The 27,955-nt window shown below is 35.9% G+C and overlaps 1 protein-coding gene across 11 annotated transcripts in view; it reads right to left on the bottom strand.

The window, feature by feature from the left end:
- ANAPC1 (anaphase promoting complex subunit 1) overlaps positions 1–27,955 on the bottom strand; it is a 119,334-nt gene that overhangs the window by 35,485 nt on the left and 55,894 nt on the right. For all 11 annotated transcript variants that reach the window (XR_003682234.2, XR_003682233.2, XR_003682237.2 and 8 more), the window contains exons 26-38: positions 25,498–25,712; positions 23,962–24,080; positions 20,314–20,585; positions 17,951–18,185; positions 16,193–16,284; positions 14,485–14,619; positions 14,232–14,314; positions 13,266–13,344; positions 12,484–12,558; positions 5,814–5,890; positions 5,184–5,274; positions 5,037–5,090; positions 3,970–4,163 (exon numbers count right to left, since the gene is read on the bottom strand). Coding sequence is in view for 5 of the 11 variants with exons in the window: in XM_028496614.2 (XP_028352415.1) it covers positions 3,970–4,163; positions 5,037–5,090; positions 5,184–5,274; positions 5,814–5,890; positions 12,484–12,558; positions 13,266–13,344; positions 14,232–14,314; positions 14,485–14,619; positions 16,193–16,284; positions 17,951–18,185; positions 20,314–20,585; positions 23,962–24,080; positions 25,498–25,712 (1,721 nt within the window). In the remaining 6 variants the exon portion in view is untranslated. The remainder of the gene's footprint in view (positions 1–3,969; positions 4,164–5,036; positions 5,091–5,183; positions 5,275–5,813; positions 5,891–12,483; positions 12,559–13,265; positions 13,345–14,231; positions 14,315–14,484; positions 14,620–16,192; positions 16,285–17,950; positions 18,186–20,313; positions 20,586–23,961; positions 24,081–25,497; positions 25,713–27,955) is intronic.

Raw genomic sequence — 27,955 nt, 5'->3', positions numbered from 1 at the left:
AGAGCTAACCCTTGATCAAGACAAATGCGTCAACGCTGTAAACATGACTTTACAGTCAGTCCTTAAGCCACTTCAACACCATCTACTATTTAAAGCAGGAGTGACTTTTCACAAATATTAAATTTTAAAACTTGAATTAGAAAGCAAAGTTTTAACCTAAAAGAGAATAGTAGTGAGGACCATGAGTGCAATTCTAGAGATTACAGATACTGAAAAACTCAAGTGTAAAGTATGCTACCTTCTCCAGTTTTATATATACCAATTTATAGAAATATGAACCTTACTTCTAAACATACAAGGTTTCTTTACTGGGTATCTCAAACATTTTTTTCCTTTCTGTAAAGCATAAGCATTTCCTTAGAATGCTAGACTAAATAAAACAGGCAAAAGCTACCATTAAAAATTTACAGTGAATGGATAAACAACTATTCCTTGAAAAACAAATAGTTCTTTTTCTTAACGATATGATAAACTTATTTTACAAAGGCCACATACTCTTAGTAAAGTAAAATCTTTTGAAATTTTCATCCAATTATTTTTCTGTTGCTCGAATTCAGCATGGCAAACAGGCAGATTTGTCTAAAGTTTTAGCTTTTCTTACAAATATTTTGAAATAAATATGGTTCAGAACATCACATAAAACCACTGCTGTCACTATTCTATATACATGTATCTTTTATTATACACATACACACATCCCCAAATCTCTTTCCTTATCTTTTTTAATAATTAGGATATCAAGTAAGAATTTAGCATTTATCATACATATGTATATTTAATGAAGAAGAGATTTCAAAATTTAAATATGGAAATACTTCTATGTTGACATGTGCATAGACTAGGCCATTTCCGCTTTACCATTCTGATAAAACCAAAATCCAAAGATAAACATTACATATTAATGTTAGAAATTTTGAGATTAAGCATAAGGGTGTAACTATGCTATGAGAAATGTAAATGTTGTTACAGAGTACACATAAGCATTCAAAGATTTAAAAAGTCACTAGAAAAGCAGCAGCAGAATGGGAGAAAATCTACTCAGTATGAAAGAAGAACAAGTAGGGTCATGCAATGTGTGATGACAAAAGATGAGATTGAAAAAAGATAAAATAAATGTAGGGGCTTATTTTGAAAGATAAATTTTCAAAAATCATAAAATAAGAATTTTCATAATATTTCCTTAACCACTCTTAATTTTAAGCAATTAAAAGAAAGTTCTACAAAACCTGTCAAAAGGGAAAGAATGCACACCTTTCTAATAATCTTTACTTTCTGAAAGGGTGAGTTCCAATGTTTTAACTCAGTCTTAAAAGTGTAAAATAAACCTACTGACTTAGAGGAAGTATGTCAGTTGTCCAAGGTCACATACCAAATAAATGAAAGGATACACCATACCCACAGATTGAGAGACTCAATGTTATAACAGATTTCAATTCCTCCAAACCAATGGATAGACTCAATGCAACTCCGATCAATATCCTATCATGTTATTTAGTGTGGAAAAAATCAAAAACAAATTCCACTATTTATATAAAATGCAAAAAGCCAAGAACAGAAAAACACATTTTTGAAGAAGAAATCTCAGTTTGGAGGATTTACTCTAACTGGATATCAAAACTTAATACAAATAATCTTAATAATTAAGACAAGTGTGGTACTGTGCAAGTACAAAAAAACAGACAATTGAACATAACAGCCCAGAAATAAGCATATGTATATGGACACTTAATTTATAACAAAAGTGGTACTACAGAATAGTGGAGAAAGGATAAACTTTTTGATACCTGTAAGGTGTCAACTGGGGAAAAAAACACGGAAAAATCAGTTCCAGGTTAACTTTAAATCCAAATGTGAATGGAAAAGCTAAAAAACTTCTAGAAGATAAATAAGCAAATATCTTCATTTCTGGTGGATAAGGATATATTTCATCAGAAGGACAAAGTAGTACAAACCATAAAAGAAAAATATTAATAATTCTGTTCATCAAAAGACAACATTAAGAGAGTTAAAAGGCAAGCCACAGAGTAGGAGAAGATAACTACAACATACAAAACTGACAAAGGTCTTGGGATCATAATGGTAAGCTAATATGGAATAGTCATATTAAAAGAAACAGAAAGTAGGGATTTCCCTGGTGGCGCAGTGGTTAAGAATCCGCCTGCCAATGCAGGGGACACGGGTTCGAGCCCTGGTCTGGGGAGATCCCACATGCCGTGGAGCAACTAAGCCCGTGCGCCACAACTACTGAGCCTGCACTCTAGAGCCCGTGAGCCACAACTAGTGAGCCCACATGCCGCAGCTACTGAAGCCTGTGTGCCTAGAGCCCGTGCTCCACAGCAAGAGAAGCCACCTCAGCAAGAAGCCCGCGCACCGCAACTGAAGAGTAGCCTCCGCTCGCCGCAACCAGAGAAAGCCTGCACGCAGCAACGAAAACCCAACACGGCCAAAAATAAATAAATAATTAATTAATTTTTTAAAAAAAGAAACAAAGTAGAACAGTGGTTGCCAGGGTGTGGGGGAAGGGGAAATGAAGTGTAGCTGTTGAAAGGGTATAGAGTTTCAGTTTTGAAAATGAAAAAGTTTTGGAGATTGGCTGCACAACAATGTGAATATATCTAATACTACTGAACTGTACATTTAAAAATGGTTAAGATGGGAAATTTTATGTTATGTATATTATATCACAAACAAAAATTTTTAAATGAATAAACCAATATGAAAATGGGTAGCAAGGGATTTGGACATCACAAGAGGAGACTTTTCAGTTGGCCATTAAAGATATAAAAAGGTGCCAAATACCATCATTCAGGAAAATGGAAATTAAAACCGCAATGAGATACTACTACGTGACAGCTAAAATTAGGAAGGCTAACAATAACAAGTGTTGACAGGATGGGGGGCAACTGGAACTTCATATGATGCTGATGAGTATATAAAATGGTAAAACCACTCTGGCTTACTGATGGCATTATTTACTGAAATAGAACATACATATACACCCTATGACCCAGTTCTACTCATAGATCTATACATAACAAAATCAAAAACATGTACAAGAACATTCAAAACAGTATTATTCATAACAGTCCCAAACCAGAAAACAAACATATCCATCACTAACAGAATAGATTAATAACTGTGGTATAACCATACAGTGGAATTCAAGAGCACTAAAACATGAATAAACCAATGCTACACACAACATGGATGAATCTCAAACATAATGTTGAGCAAAAGAAATAAAGTACAAAAAGATACATAGTATATGACTTCATCTGAATTTCAAAAACAGGCAAAACCAGTCAAAGGTGTTAGAAAGCTACGTAGCGGTTATCTTTGGGCAGAAGTAAAGTAACAGTGAATTGGGAGGGACAGAGCAGGGTTGGAGATGGGTTGTCTCGGTTACATCTTGATCTACATAATATCAAACAGATTTTCATACTGTAGGTAGTTCACTGAGTCATGCTCCTATGATTTGCACACTTTTCTGTGTATGTATTTTTATTCAAAACAGATCATTAAAAGCCAAGGAAGTCTTATAAAGGGATGAGGTGGTCAGGAATGATAGATGCTGGAAAGAGAGCAAGAAAGTTGAAAACTAAGGCAATCTCATAGGATTTGGTGACTGGAAGTGTTCATGACCATTATGAGAAAGCAATTTAGTAGAAGAGTAAAGTCATTAATGAGTGGGAACAAGAGGTGATGCAATGAAGTACTGAGTACAGACTCTTCTGAGAAATGCAGGATGCCAAGTGTGTTAGAGAGAGGATGGTAACTCTACTAAGTGGGGCATAAATGGGTGGTTAAACTATGAAAAAGCCCTTTTTAAGTGTAGTAATGCCCTGAGATAAGCTAATAGCTAGTCAGAATTGAAATTTTTCACGCATCTTCAAAATCAAAATAAGTCACTCTTTGAGATCTTGCTCATGAGATCTTTTCACTGAGGAAAAAATATATATATTCATTTACCTTCCTCCTCCCAAAAACAGAAGTCCAAGGGCCATGTGATGGGCTAAGTGGAAACCATAGTTCATTTCACCACCTGTTTTCATGTGCAAGAAGCGACAAAGCTGCAAAACCTTCAGGTTCCCCGAGCCAGCCATCACCATGGCGAGAGACAGCAGCACCACACTCAGGCAGGTCTCCAGGTTGTAAGGACCTGTCTGGAGATGCAGAAGATGACATACTATAACCGCTGTGCTACCTTTTCTTTATTATCGAAACTAAAGCGGCCAGCATTAGACTACAAATGTTCACAACTTTAAAAAATCTGAAAAAAACATTTTCCCTGATTATGAAATTTAAGTTCCATGTTGAAAATTCAGAAAATAAAGTATCAAAAGGAAATAACAATCACTTGGAATACTAACAGCTGTAAACATTTTGGCTTTCTTTTTCTCCAAATCTTCCCCTGTATCTATTTTGCTTTTAATGAAACTGAGATATTACTATACATAGTATTTTTAAGCTTTTTAATCTATTTTATTATGAGCAATCTTCACTCATAAAAAATTCTTACAGAACATGATTTTGATAACTCCTCTATATAACAGTGTAGATACACCACAGTCCATTTTTTGACTACTTTTAGATTTTTTGATGTTTCCAGTTTTCTAATATAAATAATGTTGATTAAATGTGTTGTTGTTCTTTTAACCAGGAAATAAAATCTTGCAGTCTTACTATCATCAGAGCAGCAATCCTCAAAAGCAACTGCATTTTTACTAAGTACTAATTTTTTCAAAAAACAGTTACCATGATTCAGTACTGAGCATGGCACAAGGTATGACAATCCATGGAGGTTATGGCTTTTCTTATTTATTTGCTTGTCACAAGAATTAGATACCTTCAAGCATAGTCACATTCTTACCTAATATCCCAGAACTAAAATACAAAGATAAGCCAAAGCTTCAAATCTCCCATTCTAAATTCAAAAACTGTGCATATATTTGGCAACACATAAGTAATCGAATTATCAGTGAATTTTCTTCAAGTTTAATTTTATTCCCAAGGAGAATCATCATAAAAAGACTTACTACAGAAGCATTGGGTGCAGACAAATAAGTCATAAAATCTTTTGCAAATTTATGCTGGAAAAACAAAAGAAAAAATAAGGTTAAAAGAAGCATACTAAGACTCTGTAAAAGAGAAAACAGAACACAGTAAACGAAGATACTTCTTACCAAACAGTTAAATGCTGATAAGTTTTCTGAGCCAGCAAATCGAAAACCCAGAGACAAACAAGCTCCTGCAATTATGTAGACATGTGCCTGCCTGAAAACAGATCACAAGAAATTTAAATACTGTCCTTGTCTTGCTTTAAAATTCATTATTACTATTATTTGGGGATACAAATAATAAATATTCCTGTTCTCTAAATTATCAATAGTTTATATTCTTCTGGGAATGCTCAACTGTGCCTCTACTCAATGAACTGGACAGATTTCTGTCCGGTTTTCTTCAGTGGAAGCACCATGCGGCCCTTGCTGATAAAGTCGGCCTCTTGCCTGCACTGTTTCATATGCAGCAAAAGAAGATAATTTTTAACAATCACTGCCAATTTTTTTTAATGGAAAGGATAAAAGAGGAATATGTACAAGTTAAAACTCAGACACCGTTTTTTGACGGTAAGAACTCAGAGAGCCAAACCAAAAACAAACTTGTGAACATCTGGTAAATAATGGTTAGAAACATGGAGGATTCAGAATAATTACTCAAATCAAGGACGGTATTACTCCTACACAGTATATTCCAATTCATTTATCTGACAGGTGCTAGAGTGGCTGATGTATATTACATGTTTTAGGACTTACGACAAAGTTTCCAAATTCAAATCCTCTGAACACGGCAATTCGATTTCACTGAGAGAGATACTATTTTCTCTTATAATCTGTCAAGACAGAAGGCAAGAATACTTGGACATTACCATTCAAGTTACAAGTATTTAATAATTTGAAGAGTAACATATTGCTTATGGCCATATTTATATAAAATAAGCTTTACCAAACCATCTCATTCAAAGGCCTATATTTTAATCACATTGACTGCAATCCAATTTCAAATCTAAGATGGGCCAAATAACTGAACAGGACTGAACGAATATAAACGGGAGGACTTAAGTATATTCTGAATCAATAACAAGAGTAACAATGTTTCATGCGAGTGAACTGAAATGCAAAGATGATGGCCACAGAGCAGAGCCGGGGCAGCAGCAGGGAAAGTAGAAAAGAGCAGTTGCAGCGAACTCTAACCAGAGACGTATATTTCTTACTCATGAATGTTTCTAGTATTAAGCCTACCTACCTACCAAAGGTGAGAGCCACCAGATTAATTACACAAGCTAAACTAAACTGTCAATATGTTAATCTGTAACTATTGTTTAGCGACACATCCCTTTCCTTTTAGTATAAGTAGTGAACAAGAATTTATTTTTTAAAAAATATAGACAATATCTAACTTTAACAACCAAGAACTGATTTGATTCTCTTCACTTAAATACAAATAAAAAAGATAAAGCTATATATTCTCTAAACTTATGAATGCAAGTACACAGACGTAAAACTCTGAAGATTTATTCCTATAATTCTTCTTAGAAGACTGTTCGGGGGAGTAATATTTCAGGATGCTTTCCATAATAAATCAATAAGTATTCAGAAGTCGCTTATGATACAATCTTCCTATATACTGAATATCACCAGATCAAAAAACTTGAAATACCTTTTCTCTATGATAATCTCAATGAGGTTAGCAACTATGTTGGCTGCGTAATATAGGCTGATAACTACTTCCATCTTTCTTCCTTCCTCTTGTCTTTATTTTTAATTTTGGATGTATTTACTCAGAAATTGAGCGACATTCTGAAAAACTGATAAAACTCCAAAGTGAGTAATTAATATATTCATGGATAACCTGATTATAACATTCATATAAATTAGCAATATCATACAGGAATGAAATATTTCTATTTTGACAGCAGACATTTACAAGCTCCTTTTTGTCCTCAAAAGAGCATGTAGCCTGGAGCTTGAAGGCCTAGGTTCTAATCCCAGCAGGGCCACACACTAGCCCTGGGACCACATCTGTAAAAATGAGCAAAAATAAACTTCCTACCTTCTAGGTGTCTGTGAGAATTAGAGGACTTAACCGACTCAAAGCTCTTAAAATTAATGCTTGGCACATATGCTTTGCAAGTGTTAGCTCCATTATTACCATTATTATAGATCTGTACCATTGCTATCACAAGACCACACTTGATCATAACCACTTTAAAACATCACTAAAAACTTGGGTTATAAATAACTGTGGGAGGACTTCCCTGGTGGCACAGTGGTTAAGAATCCGCCTGCCAATGCAGGGGACACGGGTTCGAGCCCTGGTCCGGGAAGATCCCACATGCCGCGGAGCAACTAAGCCCGTGCGCCACAACTACTGAGCCTGCGTGTCACAACTACTGAAGCCTGTGAGCCTAGACCCGTGCTCCACCACAAGAGAAGCCACAGCAATGAGAAGCCTGCGCACTGCAACGAGAGGGGTGGGATAGGGAGGGTGGGAGGGAGATGCAAGAGGGGGGAGATATGGGGATGTATGTATATGTATAGCTGATTGACTTTGTTATAAGGCAGAAACTAACACACCATTGTAAAGCAATTCTACTCCAATAAAGATGTTAAAAAAAAAAAGAGTAGCCCTCCACTCGCCGCAACTAGAGAAAGCCCATGCACAGCAATGAAGACCCAACGCAGCCCCAAAAAAATTTTTTAATAAATAAATAAATTTATATATAAAAGAAGAAGGCATGCAGTCCAATTATGTTATAAAGTAATCCTGTTTTAAATAAATACACAACTGTGGGGGTGGGGAGCACACTTCAACCCAGTCCTTGTAACCTTTTCCATGGTCTCCTAAAGTTTAAAAAATAGCAAGAAATGTAAGGAGTAATCAAAGGGAAACATGTAATCACTTAAAGCCAGGTTGAGGCACACAGGAAATGAACAAGAAAAGACCACCAAACTGCCCTGTCTTGTACAGAGTCTTACACAGAAACCTCAAGCTCTGAAGTCCTAACAGCTAGTTTCAGTTTTGCCCCACCTCTTACTAGCTGGATGGTTTTGGACCAGTCTGTCCTCTTTCAATGTAACAGTGATATACTGAACTCTAGCTACTGTGCGCGAGTCGCTAGGAATGAAAGATGGAAAAGACAGTAGCTGGCCTTGAGAAGTTCATGGTCTAATAGATACACAAACAGATAATCAAAAGTAGCGCATCGTTCCCACCCATACAATGGGGGCAATACTTTAACAATTTATAGCACACCACCACAAAAAAAGAAAAACATTAGGCTGTAGAGGAAAGCTTTTTATGAAGGAAAAAGTGCTATGAAGATGCTAGTTATTGTATTTGACACATGCCTTAAATTCAAACAAATAAGCAGTTTACAAAGTGACCTTTTTAATCCCACCTTTGATGCTAAGTTGCTCCCTACAAGGGACCCTGCTACAGAATCAATGAGATGAGTGGGCGAGAACTAGGAGAAAGTGGAGAGTGACAGGCAATATCAACCAACAGAACTGTGAACTTATTTTATGTCCTACTGTGTACCCCTGATGTAATAAAGACCAAATTTAAAATTATTAAGTCTGAAGTAAAATAAATATCAGAGAGATATATTTGTATTAAAAGTCCAAGAGACTTCCCTGGTGGTCCAGTGGTTAAGACTCCATGCTCCCAATGCAGGGGGCCCGGGTTCAATCCCTGGTCAGGGAACTAGATCCCGCATGCCGCAACTAAGAGCCCACACGCCGCAACTAAGTGCCCGCATGCCGCAAGTAAGAGACCGCATGCCACAACTAAAGATTCCACATGCTGCAACGAAGATCCCACGTTCCACAACTAAGACCCAGCACAGCCAAATAAATAAATAAATATTTTTTTAAAAGTCCAAAGACTACATTTCCACAAAAGTTTAAAGAAAGAACTGACATGAATTTTCACCTTTCATTTGAGAATACAGTTACTTGTGTACATGTTTAACTTCATTTTGTAAACAAAATTTAGTAAAATAAAGTTTTCTCAAAGGCAGTCTACATGTCAGATGCATCTTAAATGCAGCATAGAATTTAATATGGTGTCTTGCATTTGCAAAGGTTCAACAAACATATGCTGAATGAAGAAAAAGTATGTGTTCATCCTACAGTGTACATTTACTTTCCAAAAGGAACTGATATCTCTGACATCTAAATGTGCTGGGAGTTAAATGTCTGCCTGACCCATGAACCATGTGTGATCAGGGCAGACTCAGCCTCCAGAGGATAAAAGAACTGAACTAAAATTAGAACCGGCAGACAAGAGACAGGGTTTGACATCTGATTACAAGTAAATTAACTGCCTGCTTTAAAACAAAATGTTGTGTGTGTGTGTGTGTGTGTGTGTACACAAATACACACACAGAGATATGTATATATGTACATATGTATCAACACTCCTTAGAGGAATACAGTACAGAAACTAGAGTCTTCAAAAGACAACATGCACAATGTCCCAGATACAAATCAAAATTACTTAACATAAGAACAAGAAATGCAACATATTCTCAGCAGAAAAGACCATGGAAAACAATCCTGAAATGACCACACTGTTGGCATTAGAAAAGGAAGATTTTAAAGCAGCTCTTCTAACTAGAAGGACAGTATGCCCATGATGAGTGAAAACACAGAAAATCTCACCAAAAAAAGTAGAAATTATTTTTTTAAAAAAAGGAAAAACAACTAAAAAGTACAGTAAATATAATTTTAAAATTCACTTCATGTACTTAATAGGAAAATAAAATGCCTGAAGAGTGAATGAACAGAAAGATAAATCAATAGAAACTTGCAATCTGTAGAAAAGACAGAAAAAGAATAAAAAACCAGTCATCTCATATATACACTACCAAATGTAAAATAGATAGCTAGTGGGAAGCAGCCGCATAGCACAGGGAGATCAGCTCATAGCACAGGGAGATCAGCTCGGTGCTTTGTGACCACCTAGAGGGGTGGGATAGGGAGGGTGGGAGGTAGGGAGACGCAAGAGGGAAGAGATATGGGAACATATGCATATGTATAGCTGATTCACTTTGTTATAAAGCAGAAACTAACACCATTGTAAAGCAGTTATACTCCGATAAGGATGTCAAAAAAAAAAAAAAAAGACCAGTCGTCTAATTTTTGACAAAGGAGGCACAGGAATACAATAAGGAGAAGGTGTTTTCAACACACAGTGTTGGCACAACTAAATAGCTATATTTTTTTTAAATGAAAACCTTAACCCTATCCTCGTACCATAAACAAAATTACTTTGAGATAAATTACGTAATTATACATAAAAGCTAAAACATCAGGGCTTTTAGAAAAAAATAAATATTCAGGCTAGGTAAATATTTTTTCCATAGGACACAAAAAACAACCATAAAATTAAAAGTTGATAAATTAGACATTAAAATTTATAAATTTTCTACTCATCAAAAATAGTACTAAGAAAATGAATGGGCAAGTCAGATTAGGAGGGATATTTGCAAAACATTTATCTGACAAACGATAGGTTTCCAGAATATATAAAAAATTCTAGCATCTCAGTAATAAAAAGATAAACAATACAAAAATTTTTTTAATGGGCAAAATAGACATTTCATTTAAAAAGATATATGAAGAAGCAATAAGCAAATGAAAACGTTCTCAACATGCAAATTGAAACTACAATAAGGTATCATTACATATTGACCAGCAGATCTAAAATTAAAAAGACTAACACCACCAAATACTGGCAAGATGTGCAGCAGCTGCAGGACATGCAACAGCCAGCATTCCCATACACTGCTGGTCCAAGAGAAAAGCAGTGCAACGTCTTCGGAAAAACGTTTACCAGTCCTTATAAAACTAAACATACCGCTACTCTATGCCTCAGTAATTCCAATCCTAAGTATTTACTCAAGAGAAACTAAAACATAAATCCACATGTATATTTGCATAAGAATATTTACGGTACCAAAACCTGGAATGAGCCCAGGCATCCAACAAAAGAGAATGAAAAAAGAAACTGTGGTATATTCATACAATGGGATACTACTTAACAATAAAAAGGCTGAACTACTGATATACCCAATGGTGTCTCAAAATCATGCTCAGTGAAAGAAGTCTTATACAAAAGGGTATACATTGTGATTCCATTAATATAAAGTCCTATATTGGGCAAACTAATATATTTTGGAGAAAAAAATCAGAAAACTGGTTGTCTTGGGGGTGGGGAGTGAGTGCACAGACTGAGTGGGAAGGGAACTTCTGGCCATTTTGATAAAGGTTTGTTTCCATGAACTTATACATTAGTTGAATCGTATCAAATAGTATAATTAAAATTTGTGCAGTTCATTATATACAAATTTTACCTTAAAAGGAAAAGAAAAGAGGTAAATACTGAATTCTTGTTAATAACACACATGCTGAAGTACTTAGGGAAATGTGTATGACTATCTGTAACTAACTTTGAAATTCATCAAAAAATAATGGGTTGGGGCTTCCCTGGTGGCGCAGTGGTTGCGCGTCCGCCTGCCGTTGCAGGGGAACCGGGTTCGTGCCCCGGTCTGGGAGGATCCCACATGCCGCGGGGCGGCTGGGCCCGTGAGGGAGGATCCCACATGCCGCGGAGCGGCTGGGCCCGTGAGCCATGGCCGCTGAGCCTGCGCGTCCGGAGCTCCGCAATGGGAGGGGCCACAGCAGAGAGAGGCCCGCATACCACAAAAAAAAAAAATAATAATAATGGGTTGGATAGAGGAAGAGATAAATGGATAGATATATGTGATTAAACAAGTTTATACAGTAAAATATTAACTGTAGAATCTAATTGGTTGTATGGGTGGTTGTATAAAGTTCTTTCAGCCTTTATTTTGAAATTTTCTTATTAAAACATTGGAGGGAGCACTCTAGCATTCTGAAGGATAAACAGATTTATTTTCTAAATAAAAAGGTACTGAGGACATGGACAGTTAATTAAAGGGCAATATTTAGTTACAATACTCACAATATTTGATTTGGAGTTTTTACAAAAGAGTCTGCTTATTTTTAACTATTTGGCTTATTGTGTAAATATGCCATAAAGTAATTAAAACAACTTAACATACGAGATAAAATATTGTCACAAAGTATAACAGTATTTTAAATAAATGTACCCTTATTTAGGATAAAAATGTCAAAAATACTTTTTTAGAGTTCTTTGATACATTTAATTTTTAAAAATCACCATTTCTAGTGCTCTGTAACCAAAAAAGGAAGGCTGTGGTCTGTGCTCAGCATACGATCTTAAAATGACAGTTCCTACGTTTTCAAGAAATATAGTAATCATAACCATCACTATTGCCTTCAAAAAAAAAGTATTTTATAGGGTTTTAGAAAATCCCACAGGAAAACATAATTTTATGTGATTAAAGATATAATAATATTTATTATACATACGTACTTGAGGAACGTTGCTATCAACCCACTTGGAATTTGGTAAAATATCATCCCACAAAATCAGGCATCGAGCAAGCGTCTTAAAAAATGCAATACAGAAAAATTAATTACAGCAGGCAAAGTTCATAGATTTTGTAACAATGATAATACTGTTAATAGAACAATTTAAGAATTAGTTCCCAACTGATGAAAATTTTGAAAAACAAAGTATATAGTATCAATCTAAGCCACTCATTAAAATAAACTGAAGATTTACATTTATCTCAAAAAATCTCAAATTGACTTGGTCATCACTGAAGTTTGGAGTTCGAGAGAAGTTTTTAAAACTTGCTCCATAGAAGAAAAATCATAAAGAAAAGAATCATACATAGATCTGTCGACATAATTTAAAGCCTTTCATATGCTAAAAGCATAAACATCGTAGAAAAGGGAAAATCTGAATCAAATTTATGTCAAACAGTTACTGTAACTAATTATACCCTTAATAGTATTATTGCATTCTTAATAATAATGAAAGAGTGTAAAATAAAGTAGTAATGAAGCCCCAGTGTCTTGTTACTTATTAGGAAGTTTTGAATAATAATGTGAAACGTTAAAACGTCACTCCAAGTATTATATATCAATGTGGTTGTCTTTCCTGGCAATTCCTACAGTTATATTTGGGAAATTTCAAAACAACACTACCAATTATATATACACATGATGGATTAACAGTAAAGCTCCCTTGTGGAAACATTTTATAGACTCCTCATGTTAACAGAAATTAAAAATTGCCAAGTACCATACCCTAAGTAAGAGAAATTCTGGCTTCACAAAGTCCAGCAAATACATGGTGTCGGGAGCTCGGAGCCAATCTGCAATGGATCTGTTGGTGGTGGATACCAGTAAGCGTTATTGCTCAAGAAGAGAATAAGATCATCAAGACCACAAGAGAGATTTCAAGAACCTTCTTTCCACTCCAACCACTGTCCTATTTTTTCCCATAGTACTTCACGTCCTCCAACGTAATACTTAGTATGTATGTATGTCTTACTGTAAGTTTCCTAAGGGCAGATATTTTCAGCTTTCTTTTGTTAAATGAAACATCTCCAGTGCCAAGAAAGCAATGTCATATACTTTTATCCAAAAAGTAGATGAATAAACCTGTTTTTAACCACTTTGTTAATTCTGCAAACATTCACTTTGTCTAAAAAAGGAATTTACAACATTGAAAAACTTCTTTAATCTTAGAATGTTTTTTAAATTAAAAGACTTAAAACCCCACTTACTCTTCTACACAAAATGTAAAAGAATAAACGCCAAACATCTACTTTCAAGTGTCAGCACTCATTACAGGGCTTGGGCAGGCAGAAGGAATAGCTATTAGGAAGAAAGCTCTTGAACTAAGCAGAAACCATTTTTAGGAATGGTAACCAGGAATATCATAATGCTAAGTATTTCTGATTTACCCAGGCCTCATAACAACAAGCAAAATTAATGAAAAGGAATTTAGACATTGTTTGATTGTCAGTGACATCAACTATAAAATAAAAGTGAATAGAAAGTGGCAACTGTATTATCAAATATCATTAAAATAACCAAATGTATTATTTCTAGATAAAACTCTGTATATCTTGTAGTATCTGAGAGCACTAAAATCAGGCTGATCTAGCACAGGAGAGGTAAACACAGTAAGATAATTTAGTTTTACTACTGAGGTCAGAAAGGAAGTCACATGGTCATGGCAAGGGATGGGGTGGGGAGATGCAGTACCTGTTATTGGTTTTTAAGTAGATCATGGCCAAAGCGAGAGTGGCACCCGGACAAGTTACATCCACATTTATGGTATCTCCTTCCTATCAAAAGAAAAATTTGTGTAAAAGAGCTCTGAATTATTATAAAATCCTTCTGAATACTAGCCTATGCTTAAAATTAACATATTTACAAATGTTGGTATGAAAACTACTATTTTCAAATTAACTTCTGAGCTTCCAGAAGTTGGATCTGTTGCTTGATTTGGACTTACTTTGATTTGATAACTTGGAGATTTATGTTTCTCCCTGTGCATCCCTGCTTGAAAGCGCCTATGGCCTCCAACCATGTACTGATAGAGCTGCTCGGGCACATTGAGATCAGACATACCTATCAAATTACTGCCGTGCTGTAAACGAAGTAACAGACAAGGGAAAGGAAATTTTACAGAATAAGATCCATAACACATACCCATAACAAAGAAAACAATAAACTAACTTCAAAGCCAGTCTTCTGGGTTTCTTATCAATTAAAATCTCATGAGTTAATACTCAGTCTATTAATAATTCACATTAAAAATTATAATACATACACAGGCAAGTTAATACTTTCATTTCATAAAATACATAAAGGCTTCAAAATACAGTTAACTGCATTAACAGTTAAAGAAAATATTAGGTAGGTAAATGAAACCTGAACTATGAACACCTGAATCCTTTCATTATTGTGCCTATGAACTATTCCAGCAATAATAACCCTAATAATAACTTACTGAATGCTTAACGCTCTTCCAGGCATGATTCTGTTTGTGTAACATGGATTAACTTACTTAATATGACAATTCGATCAAATAGCTACTATTTTACAGGTGAGGAAAGGGAGGCACAAAGAGATTAAGCCCAAGGTCACACAGCTAGTAAGGAGCAGCAGTGGACAGAAAACAAGGCAGTCTGGTTCCACAGTCTATCGAGCTGCTTAACTTTTAGAAAATACTGTAGTTAAGTGATGTCAGGGATCACTGGTCAGGACCAGAATTCACGTCCCAATTCCCAGTATGATGCTTTTCCATTGTTTTATCTGCCTCTTTAGTTCATGTGTCAAATGTGAAGAGTCAAAAGCCTAAACGACAGTCGACTTTCTTTATATAATTCAGTTTCAGTATAACACTGTATTGGTGGTTCTTCAAAGGACCCACATTCCAGCTGACATAGTCATTTAATGTTTCTGGTAACCCTACACTACGTCTACTGGATGGGGTTAAAGATGGGGAGTCAGGGGCTTCCCTGGTGGCGCAGTGGTTGAGAGTCTGCCTGCCGATGCAGGGGACGCGGGTTCGTGCCCCGGTCCGGGAAGATCCCACATGCCGTGGAGCGGCTGGGCCCGTGAGCCGTGGCCGCTGGGCCTGCGCATCCGGAGCCTGTGCTCCGCAGCGGGAGAGGCCACAATGGTGAGAGACCCGCGTACCGCAAAAAAAAAAAAAAAAAAAAAAAAAAACCGATGGGGAGTCAGAATGATACTGCATTCTGTCACAAAGCAGCTGCTATTGTGGCAACGTTCTGGGATACCTAGTGAACACCAGGGCACCAAAAGACAGTTCTGGTTTATCTCTAGTCCTACAGACTCTTAAGGCCCCCCATCATACACCCATTTTCACTTTTTTCTGTTTTCTTACTGAGTGAACTGTCATTTCTTCATCTTATGTCTTGAACTCTTTTCGAGAAACTTCATTCCCTTAGTTCATTCATGAACACTTATATCTAAGCCAGGGGGAAAGAACCCTTAAAGCCCCATTCTTCACTACAATTTCTCTCCATTCCCAAATCTGGCACTTTGAAAAATATTCAGAAAGAAGAAAGAGCTGAGAATCATAGTAAGTTAAGTCACAGTAAGGCACAGTGGTATTCAGAGTAAAGTATCAAGGCTACTTGTCTCAACAAGCAGAATTTGTAACTGAAGCATCTGCAGGCACAGACTCTGCTTACCCCCAAGCAAACCATGCCCAGAGCCAAGCCAGCAGCCAAAGAGTAAGACTCTCTGTCCGTGCAGTATTCCATTTCAGGACCAGGGGGCCGTCCTATAAAACAGAAAGTAACACAATTCAAACTGGCCTCTTAAAATCCTAACTCGTAAAAGTTTTAGAGTTAACTTTCTAGTAAGTTGCATAAGAACTATGGATTCAATATAACCCCACTAAGAAAGATCTGACGTTAAAGAATTAAAAACCACCTAAAAGTCCTGAAAATAAGACAATGATTAGGCAATTTATAGAAAACCAACTCAATGAGCTATTCCACAATATAAAATTAATTTTTTTAATTAGCTACTATTTTTTCCTTAATTTTTATAAACTTACTATTACTATCATTTTTACTTTGGTTCCTGTGGAATGGTAAAAATACACTTACGAAACCACAGCACTAATTAAAATTAAAATTAATTTTAAAAGCCATTTATGACAATGATATATGAAAAGGGCAGTACAAAAACAGTACATACATTCTGACTGTAATTATACAAAAGAGCATACGCATATGAATCCAGATGAAATCTTCTGTATACAATATGAAAGAGGTGTACTATGGCTGTGAGATATGTATAATGTTGGCACCATTAGATATCATTGTGATATAGCCAAAGAATGTTAATTACCTTGCAGATGAACAAGCTTTAAAAGCCAATCCTGAGTATCTTCTGAATAAGTGTTTCTCAGACCAATCACTTATGCTATTACATATTTTGCTGACAGGAAAATTTTAGTTTCATGAATAATTTATTTCATCACTGGAGTTGACTACATTGCTGATTCCAATTCTTCACTGCCCTACAGTGCCAGTTATAAATACATCCACACTCCTGACAGAGTTTCCTCTGTACCTGAACATGTGACTGGCTTTGAACTAGGATCCTGGCTGGCACAAGGTAAGCAAAGGCCTGAAATGCGCTGCCATTACTTGGTTCTCCCTCTTGCCCTTCTGTCATCACCATAAAAGAAGCCTGGGTCCCAGAATAAGGCGTTTGGAGCAGAGTCTGAGCAGCAGACCCACAGATCTACAGCCTGAAGCAGAGATGCCCGGGCAAATTTTGTGGCTATCCTGAAATATATGTAGAAAGATCCTGAATAGGATAGAACAAGACATGCAAGTATGTATCTAAATTACTGAACGTACCAATAATGCTAACAGCATTTCCATTTCTCAGAAAAAGATGACAACACGTAAGACACGTTTCCAAAAAATGTAGACTTAGGAGAAAACATAAAAAATGCCTTTTATCATGAACATACCCACCAGCATATAGAGGAAAGCCAGAGTCAATCACTTCCATTCTGTTAGAAGTGTTGTTGTCCAACAGAATAAACATTGTGCTTTTAGGGATCAAAACAATCAACTTTGAATTTTAAGTGTAGACCACTGCTAGACATTGCCTGGCAAAGACAGAGCAGGATAAGCAGCATGCTCACATGTGATTAAGACCGAGGCTACCTCGTTAAGTGGGACCACTGGAGCACAATAACGGGCTAGCCAACTAAGTATGCAGACCGATAACCTGCACAGTAACGTCAGCCTTGGAAAACATTACTTTGAAGTTTTTTTCTTTATTAGTATAGCTCATTCTATGCTCACAAAAGCTACTATTTTTTCCTTAATTTTTATAATCTTACTATTACTATCATTTTTACTTTGGTTCCTGTGGAATGGTAAAAATACACTTACGAAACCATAGCACTATTAATGCCATACCTATTTCAGCCAACAAGACTTCTGCGGTATGCCTATGAGCTGTCCCTTGATAAACAAGGCCGATGCCAACCACTGCAGCCACTTGGACGTTGTGAGGAACATCAAGCTCTGTGGACGTTGGGGGCAGGAGAGCAGGAATGTGGATGCTAAGAAGCCGTGTAATCGACATATCCATGGTGCCTAGTTTAGCAGCAGAAACACCAAGGAGCAGTCCAATGCTTGTCATCTCATGACCCTAAGACAGAAAATAGAATGAGACTTAAGTCACTACCAAAACAAATATGTAGTTTTAAATAAAATACTGCCTGCCAGTACTGTGACAGGCAAGTGAGAAGCTCCAAGAATACACGAGCAAACCAAACACACAGGGTCCTTGTTCTGATGAAGTTAGTGCCCTTGGGGAAGGGAAAGTTTTAAACTAAAAAATATATATTATTGAAAACTCATCAAATGAAAAAGTATAAAGATTATGAAAGAGTATTTTAACAGAGCCTACTTTAGATTAGAAGGGACTGGAGAATTATTAAGAATCTCTAAAAAGTAAAATTTACAATAGAACGAGTACAAATTAGCCAGGCAAAGTGGCAAGAAGGGAGGGCACTCAAATTTATAAAGTGAGAGAGAATGATGACAGGTGAGGGAAAAACATGTAAATGACGCTAAGATGATTTTTAAAAAAACCCTCACATTGATATTCAATTGACTATAAGGATGCCAAGACAATTCAATGGGAAAAGAAGAGTTTTTTCAAAAAACGATGCTGTGATTACTATACAGCCACTTGCAAAAGAATGAAATTGGACCCCTACCTGACATCATACATAAAAATTAACTTCAAGCAAGATGTAACTAAAAGTAAAAAAAAAAAAAAAAACAAAAAACTCTTAGAAGAAAACATAGGTGTAAATCTATGTAACAGATATAAATCCAAGTGATCTTGTGCTAGGCAGTAACTTCTTAGATATGACGTCAAATGCACAGTAACCAAAGAAAAAGTAGATGAATTGGACTTCATCAAAATTTAAAACTTTTGTGCTTCAAAGACACCATCAGAAAGTCAAAAGACAACACAATGGCAGAAAATTTTTGCAAATCATGTATCTGTTAATGGACTGCTATTCAGATTACATTAAGAAACTCTTACAACTCAACAACAAAGACAGCCAATTAGAAAATAAGCAAAGGATTTGAATAGACATTTCTCCAAAGATGACATACAAATGACCAATGAGCACATGTAAAGATGTTCAATATCATTAGCCATCAGGGAAATAAATGCAAATCAAAACCACACTGAGCTATTGCTTCACACCTACTAGGATGACTATAATTAAAAAGACAGATAATAACAAGTGTTGGCAAGAGTGAAGAGAAATTGGAACCCTTATGTATTGCTGGTGGGATTACAAAATGGTGCAGCCACTCTGGAAAACAATTTGGTAGTTCTTCAAACTTTAAAACAAAGAGATACCATATGACGCAGCAATTCCACTCCTAGGAATATATCCAAGAGAAATGAAAACATTCATCCACACAAAAATGTGTATATAAATGTTCATAGTAGCATTATTTGTAATAGTCAAAAAGTAGTAATAACTCAAGTATCCATCAACTGATGAATGGAAAAATAAAATATGGTATATCCATACAATGAATATCTATTCAGCAAAAAAAAGGAATGAAGTGCTAATACATGGTACAACACAGACAAACCTTGAAAACATTACAGTAAGCAAAAGAAGCCAGTCATAAAAGACCATATATTGTTTGGTTCCATTTATATGAAATGTCCATAGTAGGCAAATCCTTAGAGACAGCAAGTAGATCAGCAGTTTGCCAGGGGCTGGAGGGAAAGGGGAACGGAGAGTGACTGCTACTAGGTAGGGGGTTCCTTCATGGGGTGATGAAGATGTTCTAAAATTAACAGTGGCAATGGATGCACAACTCTGTGAATATAATAAAAACCACTGAATTGTGTACTTCATATGGGTGAACTTTTATGGCATAGATGTGGAAAAGTTTACGCCAAGAGAAAGAATTTGGTCTGCCAAGGAGCTAATACAATCAGTCTCTACAGCTGGAGCATAGGGAGCAAGGGAAAGAGAAGCACAAAGTAAGGCTGGGGAAGTGAGTAGGATCACACAGGCTCCTAGAATGTACATTAAGAGCAATGGAAGATCACTCAACAGTTTGACCAGGGAAGTGATATATTCCGATTTACACTTTAGAAAGATTTCTCTGCCTGCTATGAGAAGAATGCTCTTAGAGGTACAAGACTGAAGAAGAGCAAACAGAACAACTAGGAGCTACTATAATAGCCCAGGGGAGGCACAATGCCAGGAGCTGGCAGCACGAGTTCTCACCTTCGTCAGGTAGTCATGGATATTCAGAGTAGCCAGCTTGGTAAGGTGCCCGTTCAGACCCAGGGCCATGAGAAAGCCGGCATACTCATTGGCTAACTCGGCGTGCTTGGGCTTATTGTAGACAATCCAGGCTGAGTCGATCTGGGAGGCAGGGGCTATCTTCAGGCCGGCAGCCACGCCATTATGGAAGCTGGCCCAGCTGGTCATGTTGGGAGGCACATCGATGTTGCCACTGTTCAGGTCTACTGTTGTGTTCCGAGGGGGTGCCCGCCCTATTCAGGCAAACAAAATTTAAAATTGAGAGAACAAAAATTCAGAAACCAAAATTGTTACATTTAGATTCTTTGAGAACAGAGATCACTTTTCTACATTCAAAACCCTTAACCCCATAATACCTGTAATGATGTTAGGTTACTATACATACTTAAAGTTTTATACACGTGAGTCAAACTTGATGCAAGGTGGAAAAACCTTAACTGTATAAAATAATTCACTGTCTTTTCTGCTAAAATATATGGGACTATAATAAGATAACTGTTACCAATTTAACTGTGTACAAATCTGATTAGGATACCCACTGCTTTGAAATCTTTCTTTCAAACAGCAGGAAGCTCACGGAAAAATAAAAAGACAATTAACATCACAAACTACATGAATAATAATTCCAACATGTGACTGACAACAATGATGTTAATTTCAAATGTGCCATCCCATCTCTTGCTCTGGACGTTATGGAAAAATGATATTTTTTAAAAAGACAAGGAACTTTATAAATTTGCTCTATCTCTTATCTACACATCTCTCTATATGATACAGAAATCTAACTACACACTATTGGTAAAAATGCCAAATTGCATTCAAAGATACCTATATAAAAAACATTTTATACACTTGAGTTACCCAGTGAACCATAAAAGAGTATTCACTAAATTTAAATTTGTGGTCAACTTATTTAAGAACAGTATAAATTAAATGTTCATGATTCTATGTTCTCTTTGAATGCCTTTTCTTGAGTGTTATGACTACACTGCGTACCCGCAAATACTGAATTATCTCTATGTTTTTAATATTCTGTATTAGCTCAAGTCATGGATGAATATTTAAAATAAATATTCTAAATACAGTAAGTCCCTTACATACGAACTTTCAAATTGCTAACTTTCAAAGATGCAAATGTGCGTTCACGTGTCCAATCCCGTCTAAGTTAGTTCACGCGTCTGGTGTACGTTGTCACGTGTGTGCATCCTCTACAAGTGGTTGTGCTTTTGTGTACTTTACTGTACGGTACTGTACAGAGTACAGTAGTACAGTATCTTTATTTCAAGCCCAGGATGTCCAGAAGCGAGCAGTGATGTAGCTGGTACAGTGTAGCCAATTGTGTTAGCTGGGTACCTAGGCCAACTTTGTTGGACTTACAAACAAACTGGACTGATGAACGTGCATTCGGAACTGAACTCGTTCATATGTAGGGGACTTACTGTATTGCATAAAGTTATACAGTTCGCTAGAGGTTTGAAAATATGGTTTTAAAGGAGTTCTGAAAGTTATGTAAATTTTAATTAGATGCACAGTGTCTTGTTTGTAGTCTATATACACATACACACACATACACAGACACAAGCATAAAATAAAATATATTTGTATTTACTATTTGCTTCTTGTACCTAAGAGCTAACTCAAATGCTGGTCTGTGATAGCACCACACTGGTGACAAGTTCATGAGTTATACTTTTACTTTCTCAAAAAGGGCAGAGAGATTAACAATGAAAAAGCAAGTAAAATGTCTAAAACAACAATTCAACATATGCATAAGACATAATATTTATACACAAGAGAAAATAAAAGGCAAAGGGTAAAGCAAATTTTCTTCAATAAGAGTAATTACATACAAAAGCACAACAGGACAAACCAGTGTCAGTTAAGGAACTATTTCAAGTGAACATTGTTTTCCTAAATGAATTTAGTATTAAAACAACATCATCTTTGTGGGGGGGCGGTGCTGGTCTGGGAGGGGGTCCTACCAGAATGATTAAAAGAATAAATCTTTGCATCAATGTCATAAATACATTTTAAATCATGCAAATTTAAACGCATTCAGAAAAAGAGAGACAATGATTCATGCATTTACTTTTTAACATCCACCCAAGCATTACCACCCAGATTTAATACATTTTAACATTTGCCAATTTTGCATGAGATTTTCTTTTTAACCCAAACCTTTTACATGAAAACACTCAGTTAAAAGACTAATAAAATGAACACCTATACACAGTACCCTCCATCAAGATTCACTAATTGTTCTGATTCTGCCATAGCTGTTTTATCTCTAAGAGAGAGAACAATTAAAATACTGAAGGTAACTCTGTTTGCTGTGTCTGTCAATAAGATTATGGCTCCAGAAAAGGTGTGATATAGGATACGGGAATGTGTTCTTCACTAGCCGATCACATTTTCTGCATGCTGCTAAAAACACAAGCTCTTTACAAATCTCAGTGGGACCCTGGGTTTTTTAATTCTGTAACTTAAAATATAGTGGAATGGTATTCGCATATACTATATCCTATACACTACTGTATGTACCATACATAATGTTTTGTACGGGTCACATATACTATATACTTTAAGGGATTTTCAATAACAATTTCAACCGTATACAACTGTCACATTTAGTATACATTCAAACCAGATCAGGTGGATGGATGTGCACTAAAAAACCCATTATAATCAGTAACGTTGGGAAATAAATACACTTATATCTGGCAGAATTAAAAACCCATGTAACCAACCAGAAAGGAAATTTGACAATATGTTACATCAGTCTTAAAATCTCGCTGCCCTAGGAGTTCTATCTAAGCAATTATCCTATATAAATAAGGTAAATATAACCCAACAATATGTTTGTAATGGCAAAAAACAATAATTTCCAAAAATACCAGGTGGTTTATATAAACTATATTCCATTAAGTGAAATATTCTGGAGCAAATAAAAATGAAGTTGTTGATTAAAAATGTGTATAAAATACATATACATAATTGTACACATATATATGCTAGATATAAAAGGATGCTCACTCACTATACAGTAAATTTTAAAAAACAATTTCTAAAACAGTTTTAAATTTTCTGATAAACAAATATAAAATTATAAAATGGAGAAACAAAATTGGGAAACAAATAAACCGAAGTGTTATTTAACACTAGTGAACTCTAACAAGCTGGGACTACTATGAGTGACCATTTTTTCTTTTTGCTTAGTATATTTTCTTGTTTTCGTACAAGCATCATCTATTCATACTAAGACATAACAAGATATTTTAAGACTAAATATTTTTACATATTGAATTTAAGATTATTTAAAGTTTAATAATCTCATCATTCAATAGTATCTTTCTAAACTTCCCCAAGTGCCTTTTTATATCTTGAAATGGTCTCATTAAGAACAAAATTTAGCAATGGGCTATATTCTACTTCCCTCAATGTTTAATTTGATTTGCTACTTGAGCTTCGATAACCACTACAGTAGCTATTAACAATACTTAAAATCACAGGGGATAGAGCATTGCTTTGGTTTTAACTACAATGATTCAAAAGAACTCCACTAAACATATACCCATTTTCCTTTCTCATTGAGCCCAGAATTTAACATACCAGTCAGATTCAACTTAGGAATAGGCAATGGCTCCGTTGGAACAGGATGGTATGAAAACAAGGTAAACATTCCCCGTCCTACTGGAAGAGCCATAGTTCGCTGACACAACTGGAGCAATCTATAATTAAAATTAAAACCAACATGTGAAAAAATTTTAAACAAAAAAAACTGGAATGTAACCTGTAGGCAAGTATTTCAAAAGCAGCAGTGCTGTGTAAGATGAAGCCACATCAAAGTAAATCCATACAAAGTCTTGAGTGAGTCATCTAAACACGGTTGTTCTCATTTTAATACTCTTACTCCCATCAGAAACTCTAAAGGGGAGACACATTTCTTTCTTGTTTCATATTTGCTTTGAATTAAAACCAGCTGTTCTATAAACCAAGCCAACTCTCCCTAAGTATTCAAAAAGTAAAACCTATAATTCTACTCTAAACGATGCTAACCTTCTTGGAGGAAAATATCATATTTGTTGGGTTTCCTCGTTGTGCTGTTACCAGTTTAGCTGGGATCCTCCGCTCATCCTTTTTGTGAATATAGCCCAAGTGCCACCTCCATGGGTGCACACAAAGTAAAAAAGGAGGTCCCTATTTTGGAGGTCACCGGATTTCATGGTGTCTCCACGAAACACAGAAGGAGTTTCATTTACTTGATGGTGAGGACTTATAGGACTAATAGCACTATATGTCAACTATGTTCAAGGTTAAAATGGCTTCTACAGGCTATATTTTGAAACTAATACACTACTTTTTAATTTGTTTCTATGTTAAAATAAATGGCATCAAACAGAAACTGTGGAAGCAGGGGCATTCATAACCAGGAAACACTTATCACAAGTTATATCTGAACAGAGAAATATCCCTCCTCCTTCTGAGGCTAACTAGAGGCTGAAATTCTCTCTGCAGACAAAGTTATTCACAAGCACCCTCTCTCCCTAACCGTAAATATATATAGCTGCTTTTCTAGTTCATTGGTGAGGAAAATTTTGCTGTCCTAAGATTCTTTGGGAACACTGCCCCACATTAATCTAAAATCAGGGAAATTAAAATCAGACCAGCAGACTACATTCCATAACATGTTTAGCAGAAACATTATACATAATCTACAGATTTATAATAGTGAAAACAAAAACTGTATATCCCCCCTTCCATTTAAGATGCCATTGATTTTAAGACGCAGCACTATTTCATGAGGTACTAAAAAAGAAAAAACACTGCCATTTAAACCATAACACCTACAAACACCTACAGATTGAAAGACATAATCTGATTTCAGAAATAGTAAAAGGTACAAAAAAAAATCAGCATCATACAATCAATGAACTCTGATAATAATCGCTGACTGCATTGAGCTTTACTATGTACGAGGCAGTGTTCTAAGCACCATGTAGAAATGACCCACTTGATTCCCAGAGAACCTCTGTGAGGTGTGAATGCTACAGTCATGCCTATTCTTACAGTTGAACAAAATGAGGCAGTACTTAATTTTTTATTTAAATTTTTACTTAAATTACAGCCGTTAATGTTTTCCTTTACCTGTTCTCTTTTTCCTCAATGAACTCGTGGTCACTGAGTTCTGGGTACTGCACCACATTGACGCGGACAGGATGCGCACTCTGAAGAAGCCTTCGCACATCCTGCACCCTTAAGTCTTCACTCCATATTAGTGACATCACCTCCTGATTCATGTCATTCATGCCATCATCTTCCTCCTCAGTTTCTGTTCCTGAAGGAACATCTGATGAGAGCACCTGAGTAACAGACTAGGTTGTAACACTAATTTAAAAACCAGCCAACACACACTTATTGAACATGAAGATACACAGGATGAGGTACCAAGTCTACATCGGTGCAGAGAAAAAATATATTCCAAAGCAGGGCTGGCTTGGGTTCCCAATACATACTGGGACTCTAACCTAAAAATCTTTTTTTTTTTTTTAAGTATAATTATATTGCCCACTTGCAAACATTCTTTACTGAGCCAAGGGGAAAGCTTTCAACTTAAGACAATAGTCGGGAAGCTGATTCCATTGAAAGATATATTCTAAATAAATTGTAAAACTCTAACTATATCCTAAATATTCCAAAAAGGACACAAATTACTGCAAACGGAATATTATTCCCACGCACTAAAGAACCAACACCAATTTAAACACTGTCTTTAATTAATAGAAGCAGAAGAAAACAACCTGGAAGGATATAAACCAAGGGCTGGAGGAGGTCAGACAACACTTTCTCACTTCTGTACTTTAAATAGAATAAATCATGGTTGGTTTTCACTTTTTTTTTTCCTAAGTATGTTCCAACTATATTTCTTAAAAGGAAAGGGATTAAATGAAGCAAAACAAGTGAGGAGAGTTAATTCCTTGCTTATCATTCTGTCCTCATAAGCTCAGTATGTACTTTACTATGAGCCTTCCCAGTCCAAATAATTCAGTCAGACTTTAAGATAAATGTTAATAGCAGAAATCTCATTTTCTCTCCGAGTTTTAACTCCTCACAAAAGATTAACTACTAGGTGAAATGCTAAAGTTTTGCAACATTTAATGTGGAAGCAACATTCGCCTGAAAAAAGAATAAAGGTAGATATGACTAGATAATCAGTCTGACTTTAGTTGATAAAAATTTATTATAATTCCTATGGAATATCTAATTTTAAAAGAAATTACATTCTAATAGGTGAGTTAGCAATAAGATACAGACCCAAATAGCTGATAAATTTGAGACGAGTTATAAAATGTAACCTCAAATAACTGAACAAATTTAATTTAGCCAGAATTACTTAAAATGACTTATAAATATAAATGAATAATTATCAATACCATTTGGCGTTAGTGCTAATGATGTTCTCATTCACAGTAATAAAAGAGGTCTAAATGCTAAACACTTATCTTGGTCAAGGTAAAGATAACCATATTATTAGCAAAAAAAAATTGGTTTTCTGTTTAAAACAAGACAAATGCTAATTCAACTAAGAGCTGTTATTTCAGCGCAGATTAAAAGGCAGATGTGGGCTTCCCTGGTGGCGCAGTGGTTGAGAATCTGCCTGCGGATGCAGGGGACACGGGTTCGAGCCCTGATCTGGGAGGATCCCACATGCCGCGGAGCAACTAGGCCCGTGAGCCACAACTACTGAGCCTGCGCGTCTGGAGCCTGTGCTCCGCAACAAGAGGCCGCGATAGTGAGTGGCCCCCGCTTGCCACAACTAGAGAAAGCCCTCACACAGAAACGAAGACCCGAAACAGCAAAAATAAATTTAAAAAAAAAATTAATAAACTCCTACCCCCAACATCTTCCAAAAAAAAAAAAAAAAGACAGATGTGCTGGTACAACCATGCTGGAGATGGGATCCCCCATGGAAACTGCTTCTGTCACAGATCCATTATACAACTCTGATGTTGGGAATAAATTTTGATAACAGTCTCTGAAGAAGCATTAATAGCCTAAGATCTAATGTGGACCATGAACAGTTACAATGTATTGATTATTATGTGTTGGTTCAAACGTTAATAAGAGATGAGCCAAATCTGCACTGTTTTCTCAGAGACATAAAGTACCAAAGTCACCAGGGGTGGAATAACCATCCCTGAATCCTCCTTGATCCTTCGAGTAAATGCAGTGCTACCATTTTTTTTTAAAGTTAACTGGAGTTCTAGAAGAAGTTTTAAAAGTTCCATTTTTAAGTTTTAAAAGAGGCTGATTTTAAAAAGAAAGGAGGATAACGATATATTTCACTTTCTATTTGTAGGATCTTAGAACCCATTCTTAAAAAAACAGATTTGAACATTGATGAAGGGCACTGTTTGAGGAGCGATAACATTAAGACAGCTTCTAAACAACTTTAGTGCCCCCCCTGCAAAAAAACCTTTTTCCTGGGGCTTCAGTTTTATGTGATTAAAGATATATTTACACCTATGTAAAAGGTTAAATTTAAGAAATGTAACACATAAAAAAAGTATGAAGGAGAAAATAGTTATAATTTATTCAAATTCAG

Source organism: Physeter macrocephalus, chromosome 12, assembly GCF_002837175.3.
Source record: "Physeter macrocephalus isolate SW-GA chromosome 12, ASM283717v5, whole genome shotgun sequence".
NCBI lineage: Eukaryota > Metazoa > Chordata > Mammalia > Artiodactyla > Physeteridae > Physeter > Physeter macrocephalus.
This window is presented reverse-complemented; position numbering and strand designations above follow the sequence as displayed.